Source organism: Trichomycterus rosablanca, chromosome 1 (assembly GCF_030014385.1).
Source record: "Trichomycterus rosablanca isolate fTriRos1 chromosome 1, fTriRos1.hap1, whole genome shotgun sequence".
NCBI lineage: Eukaryota > Metazoa > Chordata > Actinopteri > Siluriformes > Trichomycteridae > Trichomycterus > Trichomycterus rosablanca.
The window spans coordinates 85,886,372-85,913,692 of NC_085988.1; the positions used below are offsets into that span (position 1 = coordinate 85,886,372).

Sequence of the window (27,321 nt, forward strand, 5' to 3'; positions counted from 1 at the left end):
TGATGCACAATTTGCGCAATAGCTGCAATAGTGCAAAGAAGGAGATTATAAGAAAGCTGTTATTATTCTGTCTATCAGTATAATAGAATGAATATATGAGTGAGGAGCCGTTACTAACACATGCACATGTTGCACAAGGTTGTCCACATTGTTTTCTACTGATCTGTCTGTCTGATTTTCCTTCCTTTTTTCTGTCTGTCTCTCTGTCTTTATTTTTTCTTTCTGTGTCTTTTTGTCTGTCTTCCTTCCTGTCCCTCTGTCTGTCTTCCTTTCTGCCCTGTCCTCCCTCCTTTTTCTTCCTGTCTGTCCCTTTGTCTGTCTTTCTTCCTGTCCTGTCTTTCTTTCTTATTTCTTTCTGTCTGTCTGTCTCTGTCTTCCTTTTTTTCTTTCTGTCTGTCTGTCTGCCCTGCCATCCTTTCTTTTTTCTTTGTCTGTCCATGTCTGTCTTTCTTTCTGCCCTGTCTTCCTTCCTTTTTTCTTCTGTCTGTCCCTCTGTCTGTCTGCCTTTTTCTTTCTGTGTCTCTGTGTTTGTCTGCCTGTCTGTCTTTCTTTCTTCCCTTTTTCTTTCTGTCTTTCTGTCTGCCCTGCCATTCTTTTTTTTTCTTTGTCTGTCCCTCTGTCTGTCTTTCTGCCCTGTCTTCCTTTCTCTTTCTGTCTGTTCCTCTATCTGTCTTTCTTTCTGCCCTATCTTCCTTCCTTTTTTCTTCCTGTCTGTCCCTTTGTCTTTCTTTCTTTTTTTTCCTTTTTGTCTTTTCCCCTTTTTGTCTTTCTTTCTGACCTGTCTTCCTTTCTGCCCTGTCCTCCCTCCTTGTCTCTTTCCGCCTGTCTCTCTGTCTGTCTGTCTTCCTTTCTTTCTTTCTTTCTTTCTTTCTCACTTTTTTTTATTTTAGACAATCTACTATACCATGTACTACATAAACACAAGAGCAGCTTCTAATCTGATGCACAGTTTGCACAACAGCTGCACTTGTGAATAAGAAGGATCATTTACTTTATTTACTTGTATTCTGTCTGTCTGTCAGTCTATCTGTACACATTCATTTTCTCTTATACAGGATCTGGTATATAAATATCAGTGAGGGGCCGTTACTAACTGATGCACATTTTGCACAAATTTACAGTTTTCTATTCTATTCATTCATCTGTCTGATTTTTCACTCCCTTCTTTCTGTCTTTCTTACAGTATTAAATAGACATTTTACTTGTAAATCTGTCTTATATTTCTACAGTAATTGTTTTACATGACCAAAAGTATTTAGACACCCCTTCTAACTACAGTATTTGTCCGCCTCGCCACCTGTCCAGAAGGGGGCAGCAGTTTTAAATCCAAAAACCTTTGATTGCATTAATCATCCACTTTTTACTCAGTAGAATAGAAAGTATGTGGCCAGGGGACGAGTATGCTGAACGTGTCATTACTTTGCATCTATAACAGCCTCCACTCATCCAGGAAGGCTGTCCACTCGATTTTCCTGTGTGCTCTGGGAATTTGTGCCCATGTAGTCCAGCATGGACATTTCTCGCAGGCGATAGGTGTTTATGGGTGTGGCTAAAACACCTGGACTTAATGAATAAACAGGAGTGTCTACATACTTTTGATCATGTAGTTAAGCTTCTTATCTAGTGTGATGAGGGTCTTGGAAGTCAATCGGTTTTAAATATGACTGTAAATGATCAATTTTTAATAAGTGAATAATTTGAGGTCGGATTTGTACGATTTAAATCGTGTCCAATTAATTTAGGACGTGAATCGGTTCTGACCCCGAGTAATTAAATCTTTACGATGAAATTTAACGCAGATTTGTCTAATATTGAGTTAAAAACGTGTAAAATTAATAAAATTGAATGAATTATTATGCAAATCGGAGGTCTCGTTTTTACTCCCGTCATTTCTCTGGTTCCATCCCTGATCATCATTTATAAGCAGCATAATTCTGTTCAGCACTTCACAAGAAATGAAATTAAATGAATCAAAATACAAGAAATACAGAACTAAACAATACAGAAATATGGCCAAAAGTATCCGGACACCTTAAAACCAGCTTGTCCGACACCAGGTTCCAAAATATTAGGGATTAATACGGTGGCGCCACCTGCCGTTTATTAATGGTAATGACAGGCACTTAGTTTTTTGGGCAGTGTTCCTAAATAGGAGGCACGGTGGTTTGGTGGGTAGCACTGTCGCCTCATGGCAAGAAGGTCCTGGGTTCGATCCCCAGGCCGGGCGGTCCGGGTCCTTTCTGTGTGGAGTTTGCATGTTCTCCCTTGTGTCCGCGACCCTGATTGGATAAGCAGTTACAAAAGTGAGTGAGTGTTCCTAAATAAAAGAACACTTGTCTCTTGTGAGGTCAACATTCCAATTCATCCCAGAGCTAAGGGATAAATCGCTTCCCTGCATGTCATTTATTTTACACACCTAATAGAAATAGGTGCTTCAAATATCCCAGTGTCCCAATACTTTTGACCGTATCGCATATGTACGTTTACGCTTCAGTACCATGTTTACCATGCCAGCGTTTCAATCCTGTAATTAAAGTCAGCATTTAAAGCATCAAACATGATCAAAACACATGAATTAAAATCATTTATCAATAAATTTGATTTGAACAATCAGCCGAAGTAAAACGTTTACATACGCCTGTAAAGGACGTGTATTTTCCTCCCAATTTAGTCATACCCAGTTCCTCCTCCTCTGCTGCTATTCTCCTGACACGCCCTCCCTCCGAACGCAACCCCTTCTTAACTCCCCTAGTACTTCTGTGGATCATCGGTGAGGTCGGTCTCGCGCAGGGAGAGTCACGCCCTGATCTCCACGTTCCTCCACTTCCACTTCTGTACAGGCGTCTCGTGGAAGACCCCGCCCACTTTTCATTCCCGTCTTTTCCCACCCAGCAGACTAGCGGCCGATTCTGTCTGTACTGCTGATCGTGCCCACTAGGGGGTGCCCAGTTTTAAGATTTTAACAATTTCTGGAGCTGCTCATGTTCTGTGGGTTGATGATGGGAACAGTTTTGTTCTCTGTAGGCGTAAACAGTGGATCGTTTTTGCAGAACGTCGTGGGCTTGGATGGTTTTCTTGACACCCGACCCCACCGCCCGGACATATCGATCAGGGTGACCCCCAGTTTGTCCATAAACACAGAACAAAATTTATTTAATTAATAAAATTGGTGGTGATCTGGTCCTACTGTGGTTTACAAGATGTAACATAAAACCTCCACAAGGGGGCGCTTGTATACAAGTTCAATTATTATTATTTTTCTCTGCAACCCAGTTTTTTTTGGCTGGTTTGAAAAACCCTGATCACATGTGGAACACAACCAGTACTCGTCACAAATTCCTGCAGTTCCTTTGGTGTTCCTGTATGTGTTCTTGTAGGTGTTTCAGGAGCCTCCTGGACCAGTTTTGGAGGAACGTTCAAACGTTCTCGTAACTTGGTGTGTACCCGTTGAGCCTTAATCTATTCGCTTACTGATGATGGTTCTTCACCGTCTTCCATGGTAGGACCTGATACCCCTAAACAATGAGGTTCCTTTGATGTTTTGGAAGCTCTTTGATGTTGTGGAAGCTCTTTGATGTTGTGGAAGCTCTTTGATGTTTTGGTAAGATTCTGTAAGTAAACGTGAGAAAAGTCCTACAAGATGAGCTGAACGTTATACAAGCTTAGTGATTAAGGTACTGGACTAGTAATCAGAAGGTTGCTAGTTCAAGCCCCACTGGAAAAAAGAAGCTTATATTACCAGCAACAAACTTCAGAGTAAAGCTTGCTTGACTGTGGACGGTGACGCCTGAACTCCAGCAGCTTGAGATTAACAGCAGACCTGCTTCTAGATACTTGAAATAGGACAACCGTTTGGGGTTTTTCCTTGACTTTTCTTGACAGGAGACCACTGTTCCATATTGGGGCTGGGACTGTATGGCCAAAAGTATCTGGACGCCTGACCGTGAGCTTGCCGGACGTCTATGTGATCCAACTAGTACAGCAGCCGCTCTTCTGAGAAGCCTCTCACATGACTTTGGAGTGTGTTTGGGTATGGGAATTTGTTCACTCAGGGGGCGTCCCAATACTTTTGTCCAGACAGACAGTAATATTTGGTGTGTTCCTAAATAAAATACTCGCTGCTTTACAAGCGTATGTAAACGTTTCACCTCCAGCGTCGTGGGCTAGCGATCAATCGATTAGCATTAGCGATTTCATGCACCGCTGTGTGAACGGACGCTAGCGGCGCTAGTGCAGTGCTTGTACCTCGGTCTTGGCCCCGTCGATCACGTCCTTCATGTCGATGGCGTTCTTGCCCTTGTCTTTGCCCTTTTTCTTGTTCTTCTTCTTGAAGATCCACTTTTTGCAGACGCAGAAGCAGCAGGAGACCACCAGCACCACGGCAACGAACGCTATCGCCACGATGGCCCACGACGGCACTGCCAGGAGAGAGCGGAAACACGTAGCGTTAGCTTTAGCAAACAGAGAAGAGCGCGAGATTCGTTCCACATATAGACATGTGGGCGTGTCTTGTATTGAGAGTAAACAGTGATGTGGGCGTGTCTTGTATTTAGAGTAAACAGTGATGTGGGCGTGTCTTGTGTTTAGAGTAAACAGTGATGTGGGCGTGTCTTGTATGTGGGCGTGTCTTGTATTTTGAGTAAACAGTGATGTATTTTTATATATATTTGTATTATATTTAATTTTTTTAAAGATAATTTTTATTAATTTTAATATTTTTTTATTATTTTTATATATTATATATTATTTTTTATATTTGTTTGATTGTTTTTAATATTCGTTATTATATGTTATATATTTATTATTATATATATATTTTTTTTTATTTTTTTTTAATGTATATTTTAGTTATATTTTATATATTTTTATAATTTTTTTTCTTTTTATTTTTGTATATACAATTTATTATATTTTATATATTTTGTATTATTTATATATATATATATATATATATATATATATATTATAATTTATGTATAATTTACTATATTTTATATATATTTTTATTATGTTTTGGATATTTTTTATAATATATATTTAATTTAATTCCTTGATGGATTAGCGTTCTGTCCAGGGTGTGTTGCTACACTGTGCCCAGTGATTCTGGGAGAGCTGGACCCACCGCGACCCTGACCAGGATAAAGTAGTAGTAAAACATTGGAATGTCTAGGTAACGCAGCATGAATGCTGCACTGTTCCAAGCTTCCCTTATATATATATATTTCCGGCCGGTTGATTTTATTCCTTTACCCCTGTCGCTGCACCTCTGCTGATTTAAACTGGAACCTTTGAGCTGTGCAGCACTAACAGCTCCCTGATCAATAAAGGAGAAGATGTTTGCCGTCTAGACGAGGACGTTTAATGATCTCGACTCGAACGGAGACGTTTAAACACTCGAGCGAGAGAGCGAGGAAGCGCCTCGGACAATTTACTCAGAATAACAAAGGCTGGCATCCTGCCTCCGCCAGCGGAGCCTTTTTTTAGGAGCCGACGCCAGAGTGCCAATCAGCGGCGCCCCGGAGGATTCGTTTCATCGGGACTGGAGTGTTTGTCCTAAATGAGTCCGTCCTGTTAGCGTGGCGACGTCCAGAAATGAAGGGCACATAGGAGACGGAATCTGCTGCTTCATCTCGGTTGGCATTATGTGGGTATGAAATGATCCTGACGGGTGCTCGGGTGGTGCAGCAGTCCAGTTCCAGTTTGAGGAAGGGAGGGCAGATAGAACAGAAGGCTGAATGGCACAGCTGGGATTTGAACTCCTAACCTTTTGATTGACAGACTAAAGCTCTACCCACTATGCTACCACTGACCAACAAAGGAAGCAACAGTGACTCCTAGTGTCTGTTTAAAGTACAGCACGAGTAGTGGAGGAATACTAGAGTGTAGTGTGTTCCACCGTACGTGTTTCAGCTCTCTAAAGAGCTGCCGTTACCCAGTGTAAACAAGCAGCACTAAGCTACTTGAGAAACAGAGACTCCTACTGTCTGTTTAAAGTGCAGCATGAGTGGTGGAGGAATACTAGAGTGTAGTGTGTTCCACCGTACGTGTTTCAGCTCTCTACCCAGTGTAAACAAGCAGCACTAAGCTACTTTAGAACATACAGCTATTGAGTCTTTGAATGATCGTAAAGGTGGTGTGCGCTAAATTACACTAGCCCGCTACAGCTAGGATCCAGGGTTCGAATCCCAAGCGGGTTCAAATCCCAGGCGGTTCTGTCGGCATATTGGGCATCAACATACATCTATGTTTGGCCATAATCTGGGGAGTGGTTGAGGTCCCTGATGGATCGGAGTTCTGGGCGGGGTGTGTTGCTACACTGTGCCCAGTGATTCTGGGAGAGCTGGACCCACCGCGACCCTGACCAGGATAAAGTGGTGGTAAAACATTGGATCATCTAGATAACGTGCTCTCGAATTACAGAGTCATGAATGCTGCACTGTTCCAAGCTTCCCTTATTTGGAGATGATGGCTCTCGCTGTGGTTCGGTGGAGCCTCAGTAATGGCATTGTCATGACTTATTTACATTAAGAACCTCCGCCTGTACAGCAACAGTTTAGGGAAGGTCCTTTCCTGTTCCAGTATGAACAAGCTCTATGAAGACGTAAAGAAACGCTCCAGCGTCCAGCACAGAGCCCTGAACCTCAGCTCCACTCAACACTTCTGGGACGAATCGGAACATCGACTGATCAATCGGCACCCAGTCAAAGCTCACGATCAGGCGTCCGAATACTTTTGGCCGTGTTTTGTACTTCAGAAGAACGCTGAAAGTTCCGTGCCGCCGTTATTTTTAGCGTCCGTATCCGATTGTATACGTCTGATTACATAACGCGCTCGGCTCCAGCGGCGCCTGACAGGAGAAGACAAGCGCCCGTCCTCCTCTGCGCCAAAGGCGACGCTAACCGCATCCTGCCAACGCGGCTGCGGGCGGCTAGCGACAAAAAAGAGCTCAAATCAGCCGGATTATACGCTTCAGCGGAGTGGAGGCGCCGCGGAGTCCTGCTTTAGAGACGCTCGAGACATCCGAGACATCCCAGACATCTGAGACACTCCCTCTCAATAAACACTGCAGAACTCCGGGGGAGATCCGGGGGGTGACGGGTACGGACGTCACGCCGTCACGCTCCGGCTCCAGGAGAACAACAACTGCTAACTGGTACAACTGGGTTCCTTTGTGCTAAGTTTACTCGACGACTTTCGGCGTGTTCAGATCACATGGGACCTGCACTTAAAGCGCACTGACAAGTGCTCCTACCAATGGTTCGACTGTTTCCACCACCCCGCTCGGACATTAGTCGATCATGTCCGTCCAGATGCTCATTGCACCACTAAGATAGCCAATACAATTCGAGAAAGAGCGGTCACTGTTCCATCATGGACCTGGTTTGACCAGTTTGACCAGTTTGGTGTTGAGGAACTCTACAGAACTGACCTCAACCCTACTGAACATCCAAATCTTCCTGTCCTACATCACTGCCTGATCTTCCAATGAAATACTGTGTTATGAGAAGTGGAGACCAGTGTGCCTGCAAGATCCGAGAAAAGGTCACCAAGGGTGCCGTGACCTGTGCAATGACCCTGCGCGCTGACCCTGTGCTCTGATTCTGCACCCTGACCGTGTCCTGACCCTGCACTCTGACTCTGCACCCTGACTCTGTGCTCTGACCCTAAGCTCTGACCCTGTGCTCTGACCCTAAGCTCTGACCCTGTGCCCTGACTCTGTGCTCTGACCCTGTGTCCTGACCATGTGCTCTGACCTTGAGCTCTGATCCTGCACCCTGACCCTGTGCTCTGACCCTGTGCCCTGATTCTGCACCCTGACCCTGTGCCCTGACCATGTGCTCTGACCCTGCGCTCTGACCCAGCGCCCTGACCGTGTCCTGACCCTGCACTCTGACTCTGCACCCTGACTCTGCACCCTGACTCTGTGCTCTGACCCTAAGCTCTGACCCTGTGCCCTGACTCTGTGCTCTGACCCTAAGCTCTGACCCTGTGCCCTGACTCTGTGCTCTGACCCTAAGCTCTGACTCTGTGCCCTGACTCTGTGCTCTGACTCTGTGCTCTGACCCTGTGTCCTGACCATGTGCTCTGACCCTGCGCCCTGACCCTGTGCTCTGACCCTGCGCTCTGACCCTGTCCTGACCCTTTGCCCTGACTCTGAGCTCTGACCCTGTACCCTGACCCTGACTCTGTGCTCTGACCCTGTGTCATGACCATGTGCTCTGGCCTTGAGCTCTGACCCTGCGCTCTGACCCTGTCCTGACCCTTTGCCCTGACTCTGAGCTCTGACCCTGTACCCTGACCCTGTACCCTGACTCTGTGCTCTGACTCTGTGCTCTGACCCTGTGTCCTGACCATGTGCTCTGGCCTTGAGCTCTGACCCTGCGCCCTGACCCTGTGCTCTGACCCTGTGCTCTGACCCTGTCCTGACCCTTTGCCCAGACTCTGAGCTCTGACCCTGTACCCTGACCCTGTGCCCTGACCATGTGCCCTGACCTTTGCCCTGACCTCAAGCTCTGACCCTGCACCCTGACTCTGTGCCCTGACCTTGAGCTCTGACCCTGCACCCTGACTCTGTGCCCTGTCCATGTGCTCTGACCCTGCACCCTGACCCTGTGCCCTGTCCATGTGCTCTGACCCTGCGCTCTGACCCTGTGCCCTGACTTCCAAACATTTACATTTATCCATTTTGATTCAAGTACAATTCAAGTAATTAAGGAATAACTGCTTTGCTCATGTGCCCATAAACTAGCAACCCTCTGATTAAGGTTTTGAAATGACGTCATGAGTTGTCCACAAACTTTTGGCCATAGTGTATTCATTACATCACTACTTTCATAGTTATGTTCCTATTGCTCGCTACGTCAGAGTAGTTTACGATATTTTGGTACCAGAATTCGCCTGCTGTGCCCATGTTGGCCAGCAGCAGGATGGGGGGGGGGGGGGGGGGGGGGTGTCGGTGCAGATTCTCTTTAAACTGCACTTCAAAAGCAAAAGCTTCAAAAGCTTCAAAAGCAGTCTCTGCACCTAATTCAATGTCTTCACGCTCCACCTCCGGCACATGCTCATCTGAAGGGCGCAGTATCACGTACCATCTGAGATTATCTGCCCCCTGTACAGGCGCCTCATCCGGCCAGCAGAGGGTGCACTTGTGCCAGCGATGAGGAACCCTGTTCCACCACAGTCACTCAGCCAATCGTGTGTCTGTGTAGGCGCCTGGTCGGCTGATAGCACAACTGAGATTCGAAATCAAAAGCTCCAGATCTCAGCACTGATGGGCTACGTGTTTTACCGCTGCACCACCCGAGTTCCTTGGTGGTCTTGTTACCCGAGTTTCTTTGTTTGGGGTAGAACTGGTGCCTCCGTTGATGCTAAATCACGTACGATCGAATAATAAAGGTAAACAAAATATTCATTCATTAATATTTATGCTAAACCCTCTCCTGGGATGAAGTGTCTCAGTTTTGCTCCAGCTTCTGAACTGGCGGCACCACTGAGAGGTAAAAAGCGCCGGCTAGGTGAACTCACGTCTGGTTTATGAAGAAAAAGCTCTTTCATCAAATATCCTGCAGCGTCAGACGCGCCGGCACAAGACAAAACACCCCGTCGGCTTTTTCATTTCCACACAGCAACTTTTCTCTTCCAGGAACTTCATATCTACGGCGCTAATATGGCCGGTGTCCTCTCGCGGGGTTCAGATCTGCTGCCTCAGATAGCGTCTCCTCACTCGGAGGGGCTCGGCGAGGAGAAGACGAGCACCAATGAGAAATAAAGAAGCCGGGAAGACAGAAGAATCGATGGGTGTTGACAAAATCGATACGTGCTCTCCTCGGAGGAAAAACAGTGAGCGATGGTCTGAGGGAGCGTCTCACCCCGCGGATCTCCGGCCCCGCCGCTGACGGAGGGTTGGTGGGGGGTTGGTGTTTGGTGCTCAGTCTTCTCCACCGACGTCTCGAATCTGTTTGTGTTATCGCGCTCTGACGTGACGAGGAAATTGAAAAGCTCTCCACGCGGAGCGAGAAGCGTCTCGTCAAGGACGTTTCTGACGGTAATAATGCGTCACTTCACTCCGGAACCTCGAGGACTGAAATCACTCAGTCTGGGTTCGACCGCCCGTGCCGGATTACGATCTAAAACCATTCATCTTTTTATTTAGTGGTATAAAGAACTCAAGTTCCAGAGTATTAGGGATAAATATGGACTGCAGGCAGGCCAGTCGAGCACACACACTTACAGAATGGACCTCCTGGGTAAAGACGCCACCTAGATGGCAACATGAGTCTCTTAAAAATCCCAAAATCTACCTCAGTGTCAGTGGTACCCCCTAAACCATGACAGAAGTTAGTTTCTGCACCTTTCACTGATAACAGTCTGGATGGTCCACTGTCTTTTGGTCCATCTGAGATGAGCTTGGGTCCAGAGAACTCGACAACGTTTCTGTATAGAATTGATGTACGACTTCCTCTGTGTGTAATAGAGTTTCTGGTTGTGTTTCTTAATGCAACGGCGGCCTGTGTTAAGTAACAGCGGTTTTCTAAAGCGTTTCCGAGCCCATGTGTCTATATTTATCACAGTAGCATGGCGGTAATAATGCGTCACTTCACTCCGGAACCTCGAGGACTAAAATCACTCAGTCTGGGATTTTGGTTGTGTTTCTTGATGCAGTGGCGACCTGTGTTAAGCAACAACAGTTTTCTGAAGCTCTCCCGAGCCCATGTGATTATATTTATTACAGTAGCATGACGGTAATAATACGTCACTTCACTCCAGAACCTCGAGGACTGAAATCACTCAGTCTGGGTTCGACTGCCGGCGCTGGATTACGATCTCAAACCGTTTTTCTTTTTATTTAGTGGGATAAAGAACTGAAGTATGTGGACTGCAGGCAGGCCAGTCGAGCACACTTACAGAATGGATTTACCAGGTAAAGACGCCACCTAGATGCAAAATGAGTCTCTTTTAGATCCCAAAATATGCCTCAGTGTCAGTGGTACCATGATGAAAGTTAGTGTTTGCATCTTTCACTGATAACAGTCTGGATGGTCCACTTTCTTTCGGTCCATCTCAGATGAGCTCGGGTCCAGAGAACTCGATAACGTTTCTGTATAGAATTGATGTACGACTTCCTCTGTGTGTAATACAGTCTCAGGTTGGTTCTTGATGCAGCGGCGTCCTGTGTTAACTGACATTGGTTTTCTGAAGCGTTTCTCTCCCGGGTAAAGACGGCACCTAGATGGCAGCATGAGTCTCTTTAAAATCCCAAAATACACCTCAGTGTCAGTGGTACCATGATGAATGTTAGTGTTTGCATCTTTTACTGATAACAGTCTGGATGGCCCATCTGAGATGAGCTCGGGTCCAGAGAACTCGACAACGTTTCTGTATAGAATGTGGGTAACAAAGTTTCTGGTTGATGCAGTGGCGCCCTGTGTTAACTGACAAGGGTTTTCTGAAGTGCCTCTGAATACATGTAGGATGACGGTTTCTCATTCAGCGTCGTCCAAGCGCTCAAACAGTAACAGGCTGAGATCTTTCCACAATATCATGGTTAAATGTTCTGTAATGAAGTTTGGAACACAGTGGTGATCCCTGATCATGATCCCCCCACCTGGTACCAAATCATCTGCTCACTGTGGGACCTTTCAAACAATTCCCTGCCGTTAGGTGCACTGATTTTGCGAGACGTGAACACATCTCCAGCGGATCTGCAGCGGATCAGTGGAACAGCTGGAAATCAGGAGCGTCCTGAATGTCACCGCTGTCAATCATCGACTTCCCCGCAGGAGCAGTTCCTCCGTCTGTAATTACTCATCTGTCCTCCCGATTCATCCCTTCACCTCCTCCACTGACACCCCCCCCCCCCTTCCCCCGGCAGCCTCCCGAAAATAAATCCGGCTCTAATCCCGGCCCCCGGGAGTTGAGCACGCTTCAGCGTGGCATCGATCTAAACAAAGAGTGGAACCAGAGGAACTATTCCAGAGTTCCTCATGGAACCGGAACACCTAACCTTTATAGCCAAAAGTATGTGGACACCTGAGCATAGGCTTGTTCTGGCAGGGGTTACCACAAGATTTGGAAGTATGCCTGTGGGAATTAGTGCCTCTTTAGTTCTAGTTCATTCCAAATATGTTCACGTCACTACGCCGTCACTGCTTTGTGATGGTTGTCTCATTTCGCTTGTGTCAGACCCACGTCATGATGGTGGTGAGTCCTTCCACAAGTCCTGCACCCCTTACAGTGGGCACCTTGTGATCCTGGGCGACGTCCAGGTCAGTATGGCGCCGTTTCTCAAAAATCCAAATGAAGACAAGCTGAACAACCTCAGGATTTGTTGTGTTTTGAACACCAAACCAGCACCGCCCAGTTTAAACCAGTGGGGGTCGCTCTAAGGGTGGTGATGTCACTGTATTGTGTTTGGTCCTCATAACTGCTGCAGTTACGCCCTCTGCTGGCTGATTAATGGTGCTGCACTACACAGAGACGGGGATAACGGAGATCAGTGCGCGATACGGATCTCCGTATGAACCGTCTGGTGCAGGTGAAGAGAAGCGGTCGGTGCTGCACGTGTGTCGGAGGGGGCGTAGAGCAGTAGAGGGGAATTGGATACGACTAAATTGGGAAGGAAAGGCACAAAAAAGGTTTGTATGTTTTTTCCAACGCTGATAACAGAAGAACCAGAACCTGTTAACTATTAACTTTATCATTTTTCTTTTTATAATCTAGTCATATCCAATTCCCTTGATGGTATTTCACCCTGCTGCAGACCTCCACTCCTGACCGAGGAGGGTCGTGACTAACACACGCCGGGTTCATACGGAGGTCCGTATCGCACACAGAGAGTCTCGCACTGATCTCCATGATCCCCCGTCTCTGTATAGTGCATCACCATCGATCAGCCAGCAGAGGGAGTAACTGCAGCACTTATGAGGAATCCATACGGTATCTAACCTGATAGACGAGTCGATCGTTGTCGGACGCCCTGTGGTGTCATCACGTGGTGTTTTATTGTTTGTGATTAACGGTGTAAAAGTTAACGAGCTACATTTGTGTATTCACTGTTTACTCTCACATTACTGCTAGTTTTTATTGCTAATGAATGAAACATCGATCCGACATCATTCTGATCGTGTCATTTTCTGCTCTCTAATAAAAATAATAATAATAATAATAATAATAATAATAACGCTCCGGCGGTCTTTCCGCAAATGTAGAAATGTTTAAATCCAGGTTAAAAACTTTTCTTTTTTCTTGTGCCTATGATTGAGTTCGAAATTTTACCATATTTCTTTTAGTTTTTCATGCTCTTAATAATTCTTTTTATAGAGTAGTGTACATTCTAAATTGTAGTGTATATTTTACTATATTTTCTTTTAGTTTTCATGTTTTAATTGCTTATCTCTCTTGTTTTAATTTTGTATTTCCCAAATTGTAGGGTATATTTTACAATATTTTCTTTTAATTTTTCACATTCTTAATTTTTTTTTTTTATCTCTCTTGTTTGAATTTCATGCTCTATTAATTGTAACTAAATGTTTGCAAGAAGTCTTTCTGAGATTCTAGATCTCAGGAATGTTTTAATGCTTTTAATTAAATTTTTTTCCTTATGTAAAGCACTTTGAATTGCCACTGTGTATGAAAGGTGCTATACAAATAAACTTGCCTTGCCTTAAACCACAACACACACAATGTGTAAAAGTTCCAGCCAGCTTCCGGTGTAGTGATGAAGCGTCGCTCCCGACTCCCTACACAGTCTGAAGTTCACTTCATTTGAACATTTTCGTCACCTCTGGATCAGAATCTCACTTAAAATGGTGGAGTACCCTACGTAGTGCACTTCACAGGAACGACCGGGGTGAATGGAACGCTCCTACAGAATCGGTGCTGATGGTTGAAAGACGCTTTCTGAACCAATCAGAGCTTCTGATTGTAATTGTTAGTAAGAAATGCTGTTATTTGCATTTATTCGGTTTGCGTCACACAGATGACGTGGTAATGAAACGCTCGATCGGCTTTCTAACCACTTCCTGTTTTACTTCACCACCGGGAAAAGTTTGGAGGTTTTTAATTATAAGCACATTTACAAAATAACGGATTCTGTTCCTAATGGGACGCACGCTTATAAATGTAATAGCATCTGGAAGAACAGAAGCTAAGGTAAGCAGCGGTTATGATTGTTTTTGCTGTGTTTGGGATTTTGGCCGCTGTGCCGTGATTTATCGAGCGCTTTTGTTCTGTAATGAAAACAAAACGTATCAGTTGAAGCTTTTAACTGGAACCTTCTTGTTACAGAAATTACATTCATTTACACAATGAGGAGGAAAGTAAAGACACGAAGTGAAACGGCTAAATACACTCGCTAATCTGTTGTTGTTTTTATCTGAACTTACAGATTATTTCTTTATTTCTGCGCTACATTTATAATATATGTTTTGTGTTTATTATATTGACTCGTGACTTGACTCGGACTCTAGCCTAAAGACTCGTGACTTGACTCAGACTCGTATTTTGTGACTTGTGAACATCTCTGGCTCTGAGTGCAGGTTCCAGGCCCACTGTGGCAACTCCTAAATACAGAAACAGCCCAAAGATAAATAAATAATAAATAAATAAATAAATAAAATTAGCGAAAGCGTCTTGGTAGCGCCGTCACTTTCATTAGCTCATTGTAATAAAGGAAATGAAACGGTCGCTAACGCGGCGCCCATCAGCACGATTGTTTTATTAGCCCTCCGCCATGTTGGCATGTGTTATTGCGGTGAAATCCGGCGTGCGCTTATCTCCTCCATCGCAGACGTGTCACTCGTAAAGACACTTTTGTGTTTCTTAATTAAACATACCCGAGTCCCCGAAAGCTACTGAAGCGCTCGCTAATTAACTCCATTGTGTGAGAGTCTACTCTCCGGAGAGGGAGCGGCACGCTGGCACGGACTGGCACACCGCTTATCTCTGGTACCGCCACACACACATACACACACACAACTGTACACACTCGTACACACACATGTACACACACAACTGTACACACTCGTACACACTCGTACACACACATGTACACACACCTCCCGGTAAATACAATCCTGGGTTGCACAGCAGGATCTGCATCCTCCGCTCGCTTTATCTTTTCTGAAACACACACACACACACACACACACACACACACAAGCACACACACACTGACTCCCCGGTGTTGTGCTTTATCTGATCTTCATTATATCACATCCCTCCTCTCCTGGATTTTGGTATTTCAGACGACAGCAGTGATGATTTAATGGACGCTGATTTTCTCCTGATCATTTACAGATCAAACTCGATTAGATCCGCTCAGATCTGTCACATTTTGGTGGCGCAGATCTACCACAGAAGTGCTGCTGGTGTTTCAGTATTTACATTATTATTACTGCCAGGCAGTTGTAGCCTAGCAGTTAAGGTACAGGAATCACAAGGTTACTGGTTCAAGCCCCACCACTGCCAGGTTGCTGCTGTTGCGCCCTTAGCCCTCAACTTCTCAGACTGTATACTGTCCCAGTTCTGTGAGTCACTTTGGATAAAAGCGTCTGCTAAATGTTGAAAATGTAAATTTTTATTAGATTTGTTTATTATTATTATTATTTTTATTATTATTATTATTAATATTATTATTATAATTATTATATTATTATTATTATTAATATTATTATATTTAATATTGTTTATTAGTATTTTAATACTATATTATTATTTAATAATTATATATATATATATATATATATATAGTTTTTATTTTAAATTTATTTTTATAATTTATTTTAATTTGTTGTTATTATTAATTTATTTTAATTAATATTATTATTATTATTATTATTATATTATTATTATTACTACTATTTATATTATTAATTATTATTAATGAATTATATTTAGTTATTATTATTATTATTATTATTATTACTATTATTATTATTATTGTTACTATTTATATTACTAATTAATATTCATTATATTTAGTTATTATTATTATTATTATTAATAATAATAATAGTTATTACTATATATTATTCTTTATTTTTTATTTTTTTTTATTAATAATTTTACCAATTCCTAATTATCATTATTATATTATTATTATTTGTTTGTTATTATTGTTATTATATTTTTATATTTGTTTATTATCTTTTTTTTAATTATGATATTATTATTATCATTATTTTTGTTATTATACATTTATTTTAATTATTAGTTATTGTTACTATTATTATTATTTGTTTATAAATAGAATAAATTGTAAAGCTAATATAAGAATATAAAGAACAGAAAAGCTAAAGGACTGAACCTTTATAGATGAGGTTATAAACATTCGGGTGTGTGATTGTGCTCTGTGCTAATAAAACTGCGGCGGTGTTGAAGAGATGCAGCCGGGCGGAGTGAAAATCATCCAGCAGAGTAAATGTTCCTCAACTCAAATCATCTGTTGTGACAGACGTTTGTGGGTCGATTAACCCTGAAATACCACCTTCTACACCTTACTGAAAAACAGAGGGACTGGCAACCCATCTACCCTCCTCATATACGCAGGAAAACGTATGTGGCTGAAAGTAAGAGGACACGCCTCCCAATGAATGACCTCATATCGGATAAATGTCATGCTTTAAGCTTTGTAAAGACGTGATTCAACAAGTCCAGGATGAGGTACAAATTCACACAGACACACTCCAAAATCTTGTCAAACACTGTTGTTTTATGAAGAATGCTGGTGTTTGATGGAAAATGTTGGTGTTTATGGTGTTTATAAGGAATGTTGGTGTTTTCTAGTGTTTATGAGGAACATATTTAGGTGGTAACTGCTGGTATTTAGTATTTTTTTAATGGTGTTGGTTTGGGCAGTGTTGGTCTTGGAATTGAGATTAAATGATAATGTTAGATGGTAAATGGTGTTTAATGGTGTTTTATAGTGTTTATAAGGAATGTTGGTGTTTTATAGTGTTTATAAGGAATGTTGGTGTTTTATAGTGTTTATAAGGAATGTTGGTGTTTATGGTGTTTATAAGGAATGTTGATGTTTTATAGTGTTTATTAAGAATGTTGGTTTTTTACAGTGCTTATAAGGAATGTTGGTGTTTTATAGTGTTTAAATGTAAATGTAAACACTTGTGTAATTGAACACTATATGAGGTGTAAACACTTGTGTAATTGAACACTATATGAGGTGTAAACACTTGTGTAATCAAATATTATATGAGGGGTAAACACTGTAATTAAACACTATATGAGGGGTAAACACTAATTAAACACTATATGAGGGGTAAACACTTGTGTAATCGAATACTATATGAGGGGTAAACACTTGTGTAATCGAATACTATATGAGGGGTAAACACAAATTAAACACTATATGAGGGGTAAACACTAATTAAACACTATATGAGGGGTAAACACTTGTGTAATCGAATACTATATGAGGGGTAAACACTTGTGTAATTGAATACTATATGAGGGGTAAACACTTGTTCAATCGAATACTATATGAGAGGTAAACACTGTAATTGAACACTGTATGAGGGGTAAACACTGTTAATAAACACTATATGGGGTGTAAACACTTGTGTAATCAAACACTATATGAGGGGTAAACACTTGTGTAATCAAAATACTATATGAGGGGTAAACACTAATTGAACACTGTATGAGGTGTAAACACTTGTGTAATCGAACACTATATGAGGGGTAAACACTTGTGTAATTGAACACTATGAAATGTAAACACTTGTGTAATTGAACACTAGTGTTAGGTGTTTAGCCGCTGTATCAGTGTATATATGAAACCTGAGTGCTGCTCTGTTATCAGATTTCTCGGCGCTCGGTGGAATATAAACACCATGAAATCAGCACAAATTGAGTCTTTAGTAAAACCCAGTATAAAAGTGCTACAGAATCAGATCATGTGACAAGTTCAGAGCTCTATTTATAGTCCTTATCATGATTTTAATAAAGATAAAACTGTATCAGTGTTTAATAAGGACTCTGAACTGAGAGGCTCGTTATCTTTCATTACCGGAGGTTTGGAATAATTATTAAACTAAACTGGGCCAGACTGAATTATAACACTATTTAAACACCACCAAACACCTGCTTTTCTTCTACAAACACCACAAATACCACAAATACCAACAATCTCTCATTAAACACAAACACCAGTATTCACTACCAGCAACCTTCATCATTAAGTACCACAATGATTTATCAAACACCAGTGTTCCTGTAAGAGCTGAGCTGAGCAGTGTTCATGGTACTGCTGGTGTTTATTATGAAGTGTTTATAGCTGCAGTATTAATCTGAAGCTTCTGTTAGTGATAAGTGCACCAGGCGCACCAATCACTCAGATCTCTGTGTTCACTGTCCTATAGAATCTATAGATGGATGGATGAGTGAATGGACTGTGTATGAGTAGATGAATAGATGAAAGCATAAATAGATGGACGCATAGCTGGGTGGATGGATAAGAGAAGTATAGAGGGATGAAGAGGTGGATGGATGGATGAATGGAGGAATAAAAAGATGGATTAATAGAAGGATGGATTGGTGGTTGGATCATTAAATGTGTGGATGAATAGATGGATGGATGGATAGGTGTTTAGATCATTAAATATATGGATGGATGGATGAGTGGACAGATAGTCAAATAGATGGATAAAGAGGTGGACGGACGGATGGATGGATGGATGGAGGAATAGATGGATGAATAGATGGATGGACAGATGGATGGATGGACAGATGGATCCTCAGGCATACAGACAGTCAGATCCGGGAGGATTTAGAGGTGTTACTGTAGGTACCTCTGGACGGTGTGTTGGTGGATGGGTGGCGTGCGTTTGTGTTTGGCAGGTGCGCCGCTCCACCTGTCCGTGCGATTGGGCACAGCTCAGTACGTGATGTTTGGCATGAACAGAAAGCGACTGGTATTTAAATAGCGGCGCTGACAGCAGGGCACAGACGCGCCCATCCTTCCTTCCTGAATATTTATGCTCCTCAGCGGGAGGAGAGAAATCACAAATGCCACGGCGGCGCGGGGAGACGGAAAGTGGGTCAGAAAATCAGCTTTATTTTGAGACTCCTGCGGCGCCGAGGAATAAAAAAGCGTCTCTGTTCTGCACACAGAAACCAGATCGGATCAGAGCGAAGAAAACGATTATTATCGTTAATTATAACGAGAGCCGTTTAAAAACAGCCGGAATTAAAATAGACGTGTTGAGAAAATCTTGTTAGCTGACGTTCTTCGTTACGTAAATAAATTAAAGTGCAGATTTTTAATTCACACCGGATTACAGGAGGGAATAAATCACGAGAACGACGATCAAGAAGATGTGGCCACATAACCAGGAGACTTTTGGACATATCCTATTCCAAAAACACCATTTTTGCCCTGATTTTTGCTCGCCTACAGATCGCCCACAGATGTGCCAGCTCAGAGGCAAATTGGCGTTCGCTCGCTATGTGTGAACCGTTCAACGACTCCAAATCCTGTAGTGTGACGGTGAGTGCGGCATCGTGCTCCAGCCAATCAGAACGCAGGATACGGAGTGCTGGGGAGCTTATAAACGTCAACGAGCGTAAACAGCGACAGCTAAGTCTAGTTTCTATCAGAATACATCAACACACACGAGCTGTGCTTTATTTGTGATCTTATCGTCCCACCAAACCATCATCCCAGTATTCTTATTATAAATCTGCAGGACAGAACAGCGACCCCTGCTGGCCGTGATTCAGCCAGATTCATTTCTTCCTCCTCAAACATCTCGGATCTCTCGGTTCATACTGACGTCCATGTCTCACAAGTGGTATCGTTAAACCCCTCGTCACTTCTCACGTGTGTTTTGGGAGACCGGACAGACTCATCTGTGATCCCTCCTGGTGATAGATGGTGATGTGTGTGACCCTCTATTGCTGATCAATCAGTGATTGTAGTGTGAAAACCACAACAAACCCACCCAGAACTCAAGGAAGACAAGCATCAAGGTTCCTCTCTATACCAGCAACCAAGTGGTAGAACCAACTTCAAAAGACGATTGAAGACCTTCATCACGTCTTCACTAACATGCTCTTACTGATCTTCTAGTATTCTACCAGTTCCTTTGTTCTAACAGGGTTCCAGCAGATTTCTACCCTGATTGAGAAATGGTTGATATGGTACTTGGTCTAGTTTTGGTCTTGACTGTTACAGGTCTTTGTCTAGTATTGGTATGGATCTCGGTCATGTCTCATTTGTTATAAGTGTTAGTCTTGGCTTGGTCTTGGTTGGTATGGGTCTTGGTCTCAACTTTCGGTCTTGTTTTGATCTTAAGCAAATGATTGATCTTGGTATGGTACGGCTGGAAAGGTTCTTGGTCTAGCTCTGGTCTCATTTGGTATGGTCTTGGCCTTGTTTCAGTCTCGACCTTTAAAGGGTTTGTCCTGATTGAGACATGGTTGCCTTAGTTGTCTTAGTCCAGTCTTGGTTGGTTTGGATCTTGTTCCAGCTTTGATCTCATTTGGTATGGGTCTTGGTCTTGTTTTAGTCTCGACTTTTAAAGGGTTTCTGGCAGTAAATGTCTTTATCCTGATTGAGCCGTGGTTGTCTTAGTTGTCTTATGCCCAGTCTTAGTCCTAAATGTTATAGGTCTTGGTTGGTATGGATCTTGTTCCAGCTTTGATCTCATCTTGTATGGGTCTTGGCCCTGTTTTAGTCTCAAACTTTTGGTCTTGTTTTGATCTTAAGCAAATGATTGATCTTGGTATGGTATGGTTGAAATGGTTCTTGGTCCAGCACTGGTCTCATTTTGTATGGGTCTTGACCTTGTTTTAGTCTCGACCTTTAAAGGGTTTAGCATGTCTTTGTGCCAATAAATGTTTTTGTCCTGATTGAGAAATGGTTGATATGGTACTTGGTCTGGTCTTAGTCTTAATTGGTACAGGTTGGCCTTGGCTTGGTTTCAGTTGGAATGGATCTTGGTCTTGTCTCATTTGTTATAAGTGTTAGTCTTGGCTTGGTCTTGGTTGGTATGGATCTTGGTCTTGGCTGGTATGGATCTTAGCTTGGTCTTGGTTGGTATGGATCTTGGTCTTGGTTGGTATGGATCTTAGCTTGGTCTTGGTTGGTATGGATCTTGGTCTTGGTTGGTATGGGTCTTAGCTTGGTCTTGGTTGGTATGGATCTTGGTCTTGGTTGGTATGGATCTTGGTCTTGGTTGGTATGGGTCTTAGCTTGGTCTTGGTTGGTATGGATCTTGGTCTTGGTTGGTATGGATCTTGGTCTTGGTTGGTATGGGTCTTGGTCTTGGCTGGAATGGGTCTTAGCTTGGTCTTGGTTGGTATGGGTCTTAGCTTGGTCTTGGTTGGTATGGATCTTGGTCTTGGTTGGTATGGGTCTTAGCTTGGTCTTGGTTGATATGGATCTTGGTCTTGGTTGGTATGGGTCTTAGCTTGGTCTTGGTTGGTATGGGTCTTGGTCTTGGCTGGTATGGGTCTTAGCTTGGTTTTGGTTGGTATGGATCTTGGTCTTGGTTGGTATGGGTCTTAGCTTGGTCTTGGTTGGTATGGATCTTGGTCTTGGTTGGTATGGGTCTTGGTCTTGGTTGGTATGGATCTTAGCTTGGTCTTGGTTGGTATGGATCTTGGTCTTGGTTGGTATGGGTCTTAGCTTGGTCTTGGTTGGTATGGATCTTGGTCTTGGTTGGTATGGGTCTTAGCTTGGTCTTGGTTGGTATGGATCTTGGTCTTCGTTGGTATGGATCTTAGCTTGGTCTTGGTTGGTATGGATCTTGGTCTTGGTTGGTATGGGTCTTAGCTTGGTCTTGGTTGGTATGGATCTTGGTCTTGGTTGGTATGGATCTTGGTCTTGGTTGGTATGGATCTTGGTCTTGGTTGGTATGGATCTTAGCTTGGTCTTGGTTGGTATGGATCTGGGTCTTGGTTGGTATGGGTCTTAGCTTGGTCTTGGTTGGTATGGATCTTGGTCTTGGTTGGTATGGATCTTGGTCTTGGTTGGTATGGGTCTTAGCTTGGTCTTGGTTGGTATGGATCTTGGTCTTGGTTGGTATGGATCTTGGTCTTGGTTGGTATGGGTCTTGGTCTTGGCTGGAATGGGTCTTAGCTTGGTCTTGGTTGGTATGGGTCTTAGCTTGGTCTTGGTTGGTATGGATCTTGGTCTTGGTTGGTATGGGTCTTGGTCTTGGCTGGAATGGGTCTTAGCTTGGTCTTGGTTGGTATGGGTCTTAGCTTGGTCTTGGTTGATATGGATCTTGGTCTTGGTTGGTATGGGTCTTGGTCTTGGTTGGTATGGGTCTTAGCTTGGTCTTGGTTGGTATGGATCTTGGTCTTGGTTGGTATGGATCTTAGCTTGGTCTTGGTTGGTATGGATCTTGGTCTTGGTTGGTATGGGTCTTAGCTTGGTCTTGGTTGGTATGGATCTTGGTCTTGGTTGGTATGGATCTTGGTCTTGGTTGGTATGGATCTTAGCTTGGTCTTGGTTGGTATGGATCTTGGTCTTGGTTGGTATGGATCTTAGCTTGGTCTTGGTTGGTATGGATCTGGGTCTTGGTTGGTATGGGTCTTAGCTTGGTCTTGGTTGGTATGGATCTTGGTCTTGGTTGGTATGGATCTTGGTCTTGGTTGGTATGGGTCTTAGCTTGGTCTTGGTTGGTATGGATCTTGGTCTTGGTTGGTATGGGTCTTGGTCTTGGTTGGTATGGGTCTTGGTCTTGGCTGGAATGGGTCTTAGCTTGGTCTTGGTTGGTATGGGTCTTAGCTTGGTCTTGGTTGGTATGGATCTTGGTCTTGGTTGGTATGGATCTTGGTCTTGGTTGGTATGGGTCTTGGTCTTGGCTGGAATGGGTCTTAGCTTGGTCTTGGTTGGTATGGGTCTTAGCTTGGTCTTGGTTGGTATGGATCTTGGTCTTGGTTGGTATGGGTCTTGGTCTTGGCTGGAATGGGTCTTAGCTTGGTCTTGGTTGGTATGGGTCTTAGCTTGGTCTTGGTTGATATGGATCTTGGTCTTGGTTGGTATGGGTCTTAGCTTGGTCTTGGTTGGTATGGGTCTTGGTCTTGGCTGGTATGGGTCTTAGCTTGGTTTTGGTTGGTATGGATCTTGGTCTTGGTTGGTATGGGTCTTAGCTTGGTCTTGGTTGGTATGGATCTTGGTCTTGGTTGGTATGGATCTTGGTCTTGGTTGGTATGGGTCTTGGTCTTGGTTGGTATGGATCTTGGTCTTGGTTGGTATGGATCTTGGTCTTGGTTGGTATGGGTCTTAGCTTGGTCTTGGTTGGTATGGATCTTGGTCTTGGTTGGTATGGGTCTTGGTCTTGGTTGGTATGGGTCTTGGTCTTGGCTGGAATGGGTCTTAGCTTGGTCTTGGTTGGTATGGGTCTTAGCTTGGTCTTGGTTGGTATGGATCTTGGTCTTGGTTGGTATGGATCTTGGTCTTGGTTGGTATGGGTCTTGGTCTTGGCTGGAATGGGTCTTAGCTTGGTCTTGGTTGGTATGGGTCTTAGCTTGGTCTTGGTTGGTATGGATCTTGGTCTTGGTTGGTATGGGTCTTGGTCTTGGCTGGAATGGGTCTTAGCTTGGTCTTGGTTGATATGGGTCTTAGCTTGGTCTTGGTTGATATGGATCTTGGTCTTGGTTGGTATGGGTCTTAGCTTGGTCTTGGTTGGTATGGGTCTTGGTCTTGGCTGGTATGGGTCTTAGCTTGGTTTTGGTTGGTATGGGTCTTGGTCTTGGCTGGTATGGGTCTTAGCTTGGTTTTGGTTGGTATGGATCTTGGTCTTGGTTGGTATGGGTCTTAGCTTGGTCTTGGTTGGTATGGATCTTGGTCTTGGTTGGTATGGATCTTGGTCTTGGTTGGTATGGGTCTTGGTCTTGGTTGGTATGGATCTTAGCTTGGTCTTGGTTGGTATGGATCTTGGTCTTGGTTGGTATGGGTCTTAGCTTGGTCTTGGTTGGTATGGATCTTGGTCTTGGTTGGTATGGGTCTTAGCTTGGTCTTGGTTGGTATGGATCTTGGTCTTGGTTGGTATGGATATTGGTCTTGGTTGGTATGGATCTTGGTCTTGGTTGGTATGGGTCTTGGTCTTGGCTGGTATGGGTCTTGGTCTTGGCTGGTATGGGTCTTGGTTCTGGCTTTAAAATCTTTTGGTTTGCTTGTTTACTCTGGAAGCTCTGTGGTCACTCTAAATAAGAGCTTCCGCAAATCGCCAAAACCGTAAGTGCATAAAAAAAACCCTAAATATGATGATTAGGAGGGTGGCCACATACTTTTGGCTGTTAAGAGTACTTCTAACCACCCAGGGTTCCTTCAAATGGGTGGAATTTGTAACTCCACTGTATTCTGTATTGGCTAAATCACCGAGAATAACCAATTCGGCAACGGCCCAGTGTGTGTGTGTGTGTGTGTGTGTGTGTGTGTGTGTGTGTGTGTGTGTGTGTGTGTGTTGTGTGTGTGTGTGTGTGTGTGTGTGTGTGTGTGTGTGTGTGTGTGTGTGTGTGTGTGTGTGTGTGTGTGTGTGTGTTGTGTGTGTGTGTGTGTGTGTGATGGAGCCGGGCAACTAAAACAGTAATTTAAGGAGCTATAATGAAGAGGCCCTTGGCTCTCACTCAGAGGGGGTTTATCCGTCTGAGGCCGAACCGCCAACCATTTATTTTCGAGTCTACAGTAAAGCCGTGTGATTATTTACCCGACCCATGTGGGTCTGTGTCGGGCGGAGTGAGGAAACCACCCAGCCTGGATTCCTGAGTGAAACCATCAGGAGAATCCATCAGAACATCCGTCCCTGGTTCAGGGAAACGATCTTCACAACCACAGTTTACATCTAATCCACCGGTTTCATCCTCAAACATCATCAAAATAACCACGGGAGCTGAAGGGGTCATGCTTTATTCCCTCATCAATCCATAAATACGTCCAGACGTCGTTCTCTGGAGGAACGTGAGCCTTCAAGCTTCGAGAACAATGACTCTGAATCACTCTTTAAATCAGCGTTACTGCAATAACAGGATCTGAAACTGATGAACTGAGAAAGAGACGCTCCGGTTATAAGATCAGAGAACAAAAACTCCACCTACACAAGGTCATGATGCATGTCGTGTTGAGGTTTCATGGTTGGTATGGGTCTTGGTCTTGGTTTGTATGGGTCTTGGTCTCATCTCATTTGTTATAAGTGTTAGTGTTGGCTTGCTCTTGGTTGGTATGGGTCTTGGTCTTGGTTGGTATGGGTCTTGGTCTTACTCTTGGTTGGTATGGGTCTTGGTCTTGCTCTTGGTTGGTATGGATCTTGGTCATATCTTGTTCTTGGTTGGTATGGGTCTTGGTCTTGTCTTGTTCTTGGTTGGTATGGGTCTTGGTCTTGGTTGGTATGGGTCTTGGTCTTGTATTGCTCTTGGTTGGTATGAGTCTCGGTCTTGTCTTGTTCTTGGTTGGTATGGGTCTTGGTCTTGTATTGCTCTTGGTGGGTATTGGTCTTGGTCTTGTCTTGTTCTTGGTTGGAATGAGTCTAGGTCTTGTCTTGCTCTTGGTTGCTATGGGTCTTGTTTTGCTCTTGATGTGTATGAGTATTGGTCTTGTCTTGCTCTTGGTTGGTTTGGGTCTTGGTCTTGTTTTGGTTTGTATGGATCTTGGTTGTGTCTCATTTGTTATAAGTGTTAGTCTTGGCTTGGTCTTGGTTGGTACAGGTCTAGGTCCTGTCTTTAAAATTATTTGGTCTTGTCTTCATCTTGTTTTGATCTTAAGCAATGTATTGGTCTTGGTATGCCATGGTTGGAATGTTTCTTGGTCCAGACCTGGTCTCATTTGGTATGGGTCTTGGCCTTGTTTTGGTCTTAACCATTTAAAGTTTTGGTCTTGCCCTGACCATTAAAATGATTGATGTTCTTTGGGTCTTGGTTGATAGGGGTTCTAGGTCTTGTCTTTGTCACCTCCATATTGGTCTTGACCATGATCCTATTTAGTCTGGGTCCAGTCCCTCCCTATACTGCTAAGATTCAAACCCAAAACCTGCAGATCATCTGCTGTGCCACCCAAGCTCGTCCTGTCTTAGTCCTAACCGGTTGGTACAGGATAATTAGCACCTTAAAGAAAACGCTGTTTAGCAGGCGTTTATACCCGCGCGTTAAACACGATCCTTTCATTTCATTTTCAAACATGAAGAAATGATGAAGCAGACGCTGCGCTTCATTTATTCACTCATGCATGATGCATGCAATCACTCCATCAATCCATCATCAACCTTCAACCCATTCAGACATCATTTCTATTCAGATGTACGAGCGCTGCACGCTGTCGGCTTTCAATCTGCAGGAGCAAAATTACACTGACGCTCGTAACGTTTCTATTTAATTCAAATCAGATTTTTAGCTTTACTGGTTTTACTGGTTTTTAGACTCAGTAGAATCGGGAGGTGAGCTGTGCAGGAGCATCACGGGGGAGAAATAAAGGACTACATTTATCATGTACATCAGGACCTACTTAAAACTGGAACCAAATACCTCACGTTGGTCTCGGTTGAAATGGTCCTGGTCATGACTGTTATCAGCCATAACATTAAAACCACCTCCTTGTTTCTACACTCACTGTCCATTTTATCAGCTCCACTTACCATATAGAAGCACTTTGTAGTTCTACAATTACTGACTGTAGTCCATCTGTTTCTCTGCCAGGACCCGGTCAGGACCCCCACAGGACCACCACAGAGCAGGTATTATTTAGGTGGTGGATGATTCTCAGCACTGCAGTGACACTGACATGGTGGTGGTGTGTTAGTGTGTGTTGTGCTGGTACGAGTGGATCAGACACAGCAGCGCTGCTGAAGTTTTTAAACACCGTGTCCACTCACTGTCCACTCTATTAGACACTCCTACCTAGTCGGTCCACCTTGTAGATGTAAAGTCAGAGACGATCGCTCATCTATTGCTGCTGTTTGAGTCGGTCATCTTCTAGATCTTCATCAGTGGTCACAGGACGCTGCCCACGGGGTGCTGTTGGCTGGATATTTTGGGTTGGTGGACGATTCTCAGTCCAGCAGTGACAGTGAGGTGTTTAAAAACTCTATCAGCGCTGCTGTGTCTGATCCGCTCATACCAGCACAACACACACTAACACACCACCAGCATGTCAGTGTCACTGCAGTGCTGAGAATCATCCATTACCTAAATAATACCTGCTCTGTGGGGGTCCTGTGGGGGTCCTGACCATTGAAGAACAGGGTGAAAGGAGCTAACAAAGCATGTAGAGAAACAGATGGACTACAGTCAGTAATTGTAGAACTACAAAGTGCTTCTATATGGTAAGTGGAGCTGATAAAATGGACAGTGAGTGTAGAAACA

The 27,321-nt window shown here is 43.6% G+C and overlaps 1 protein-coding gene across 2 annotated transcripts in view; it reads right to left on the minus strand.

Annotated features, from left to right (window-relative positions):
- Positions 1-27,321, minus strand: part of syt1a (synaptotagmin Ia) — a 253,282-nt gene that overhangs the window by 43,942 nt on the left and 182,019 nt on the right. For both annotated transcript variants that reach the window (XM_063007450.1, XM_063007442.1), the window contains one exon: positions 4,246-4,418. In XM_063007450.1, the coding sequence (XP_062863520.1) occupies positions 4,246-4,418 (173 nt within the window). The remainder of the gene's footprint in view (positions 1-4,245; positions 4,419-27,321) is intronic.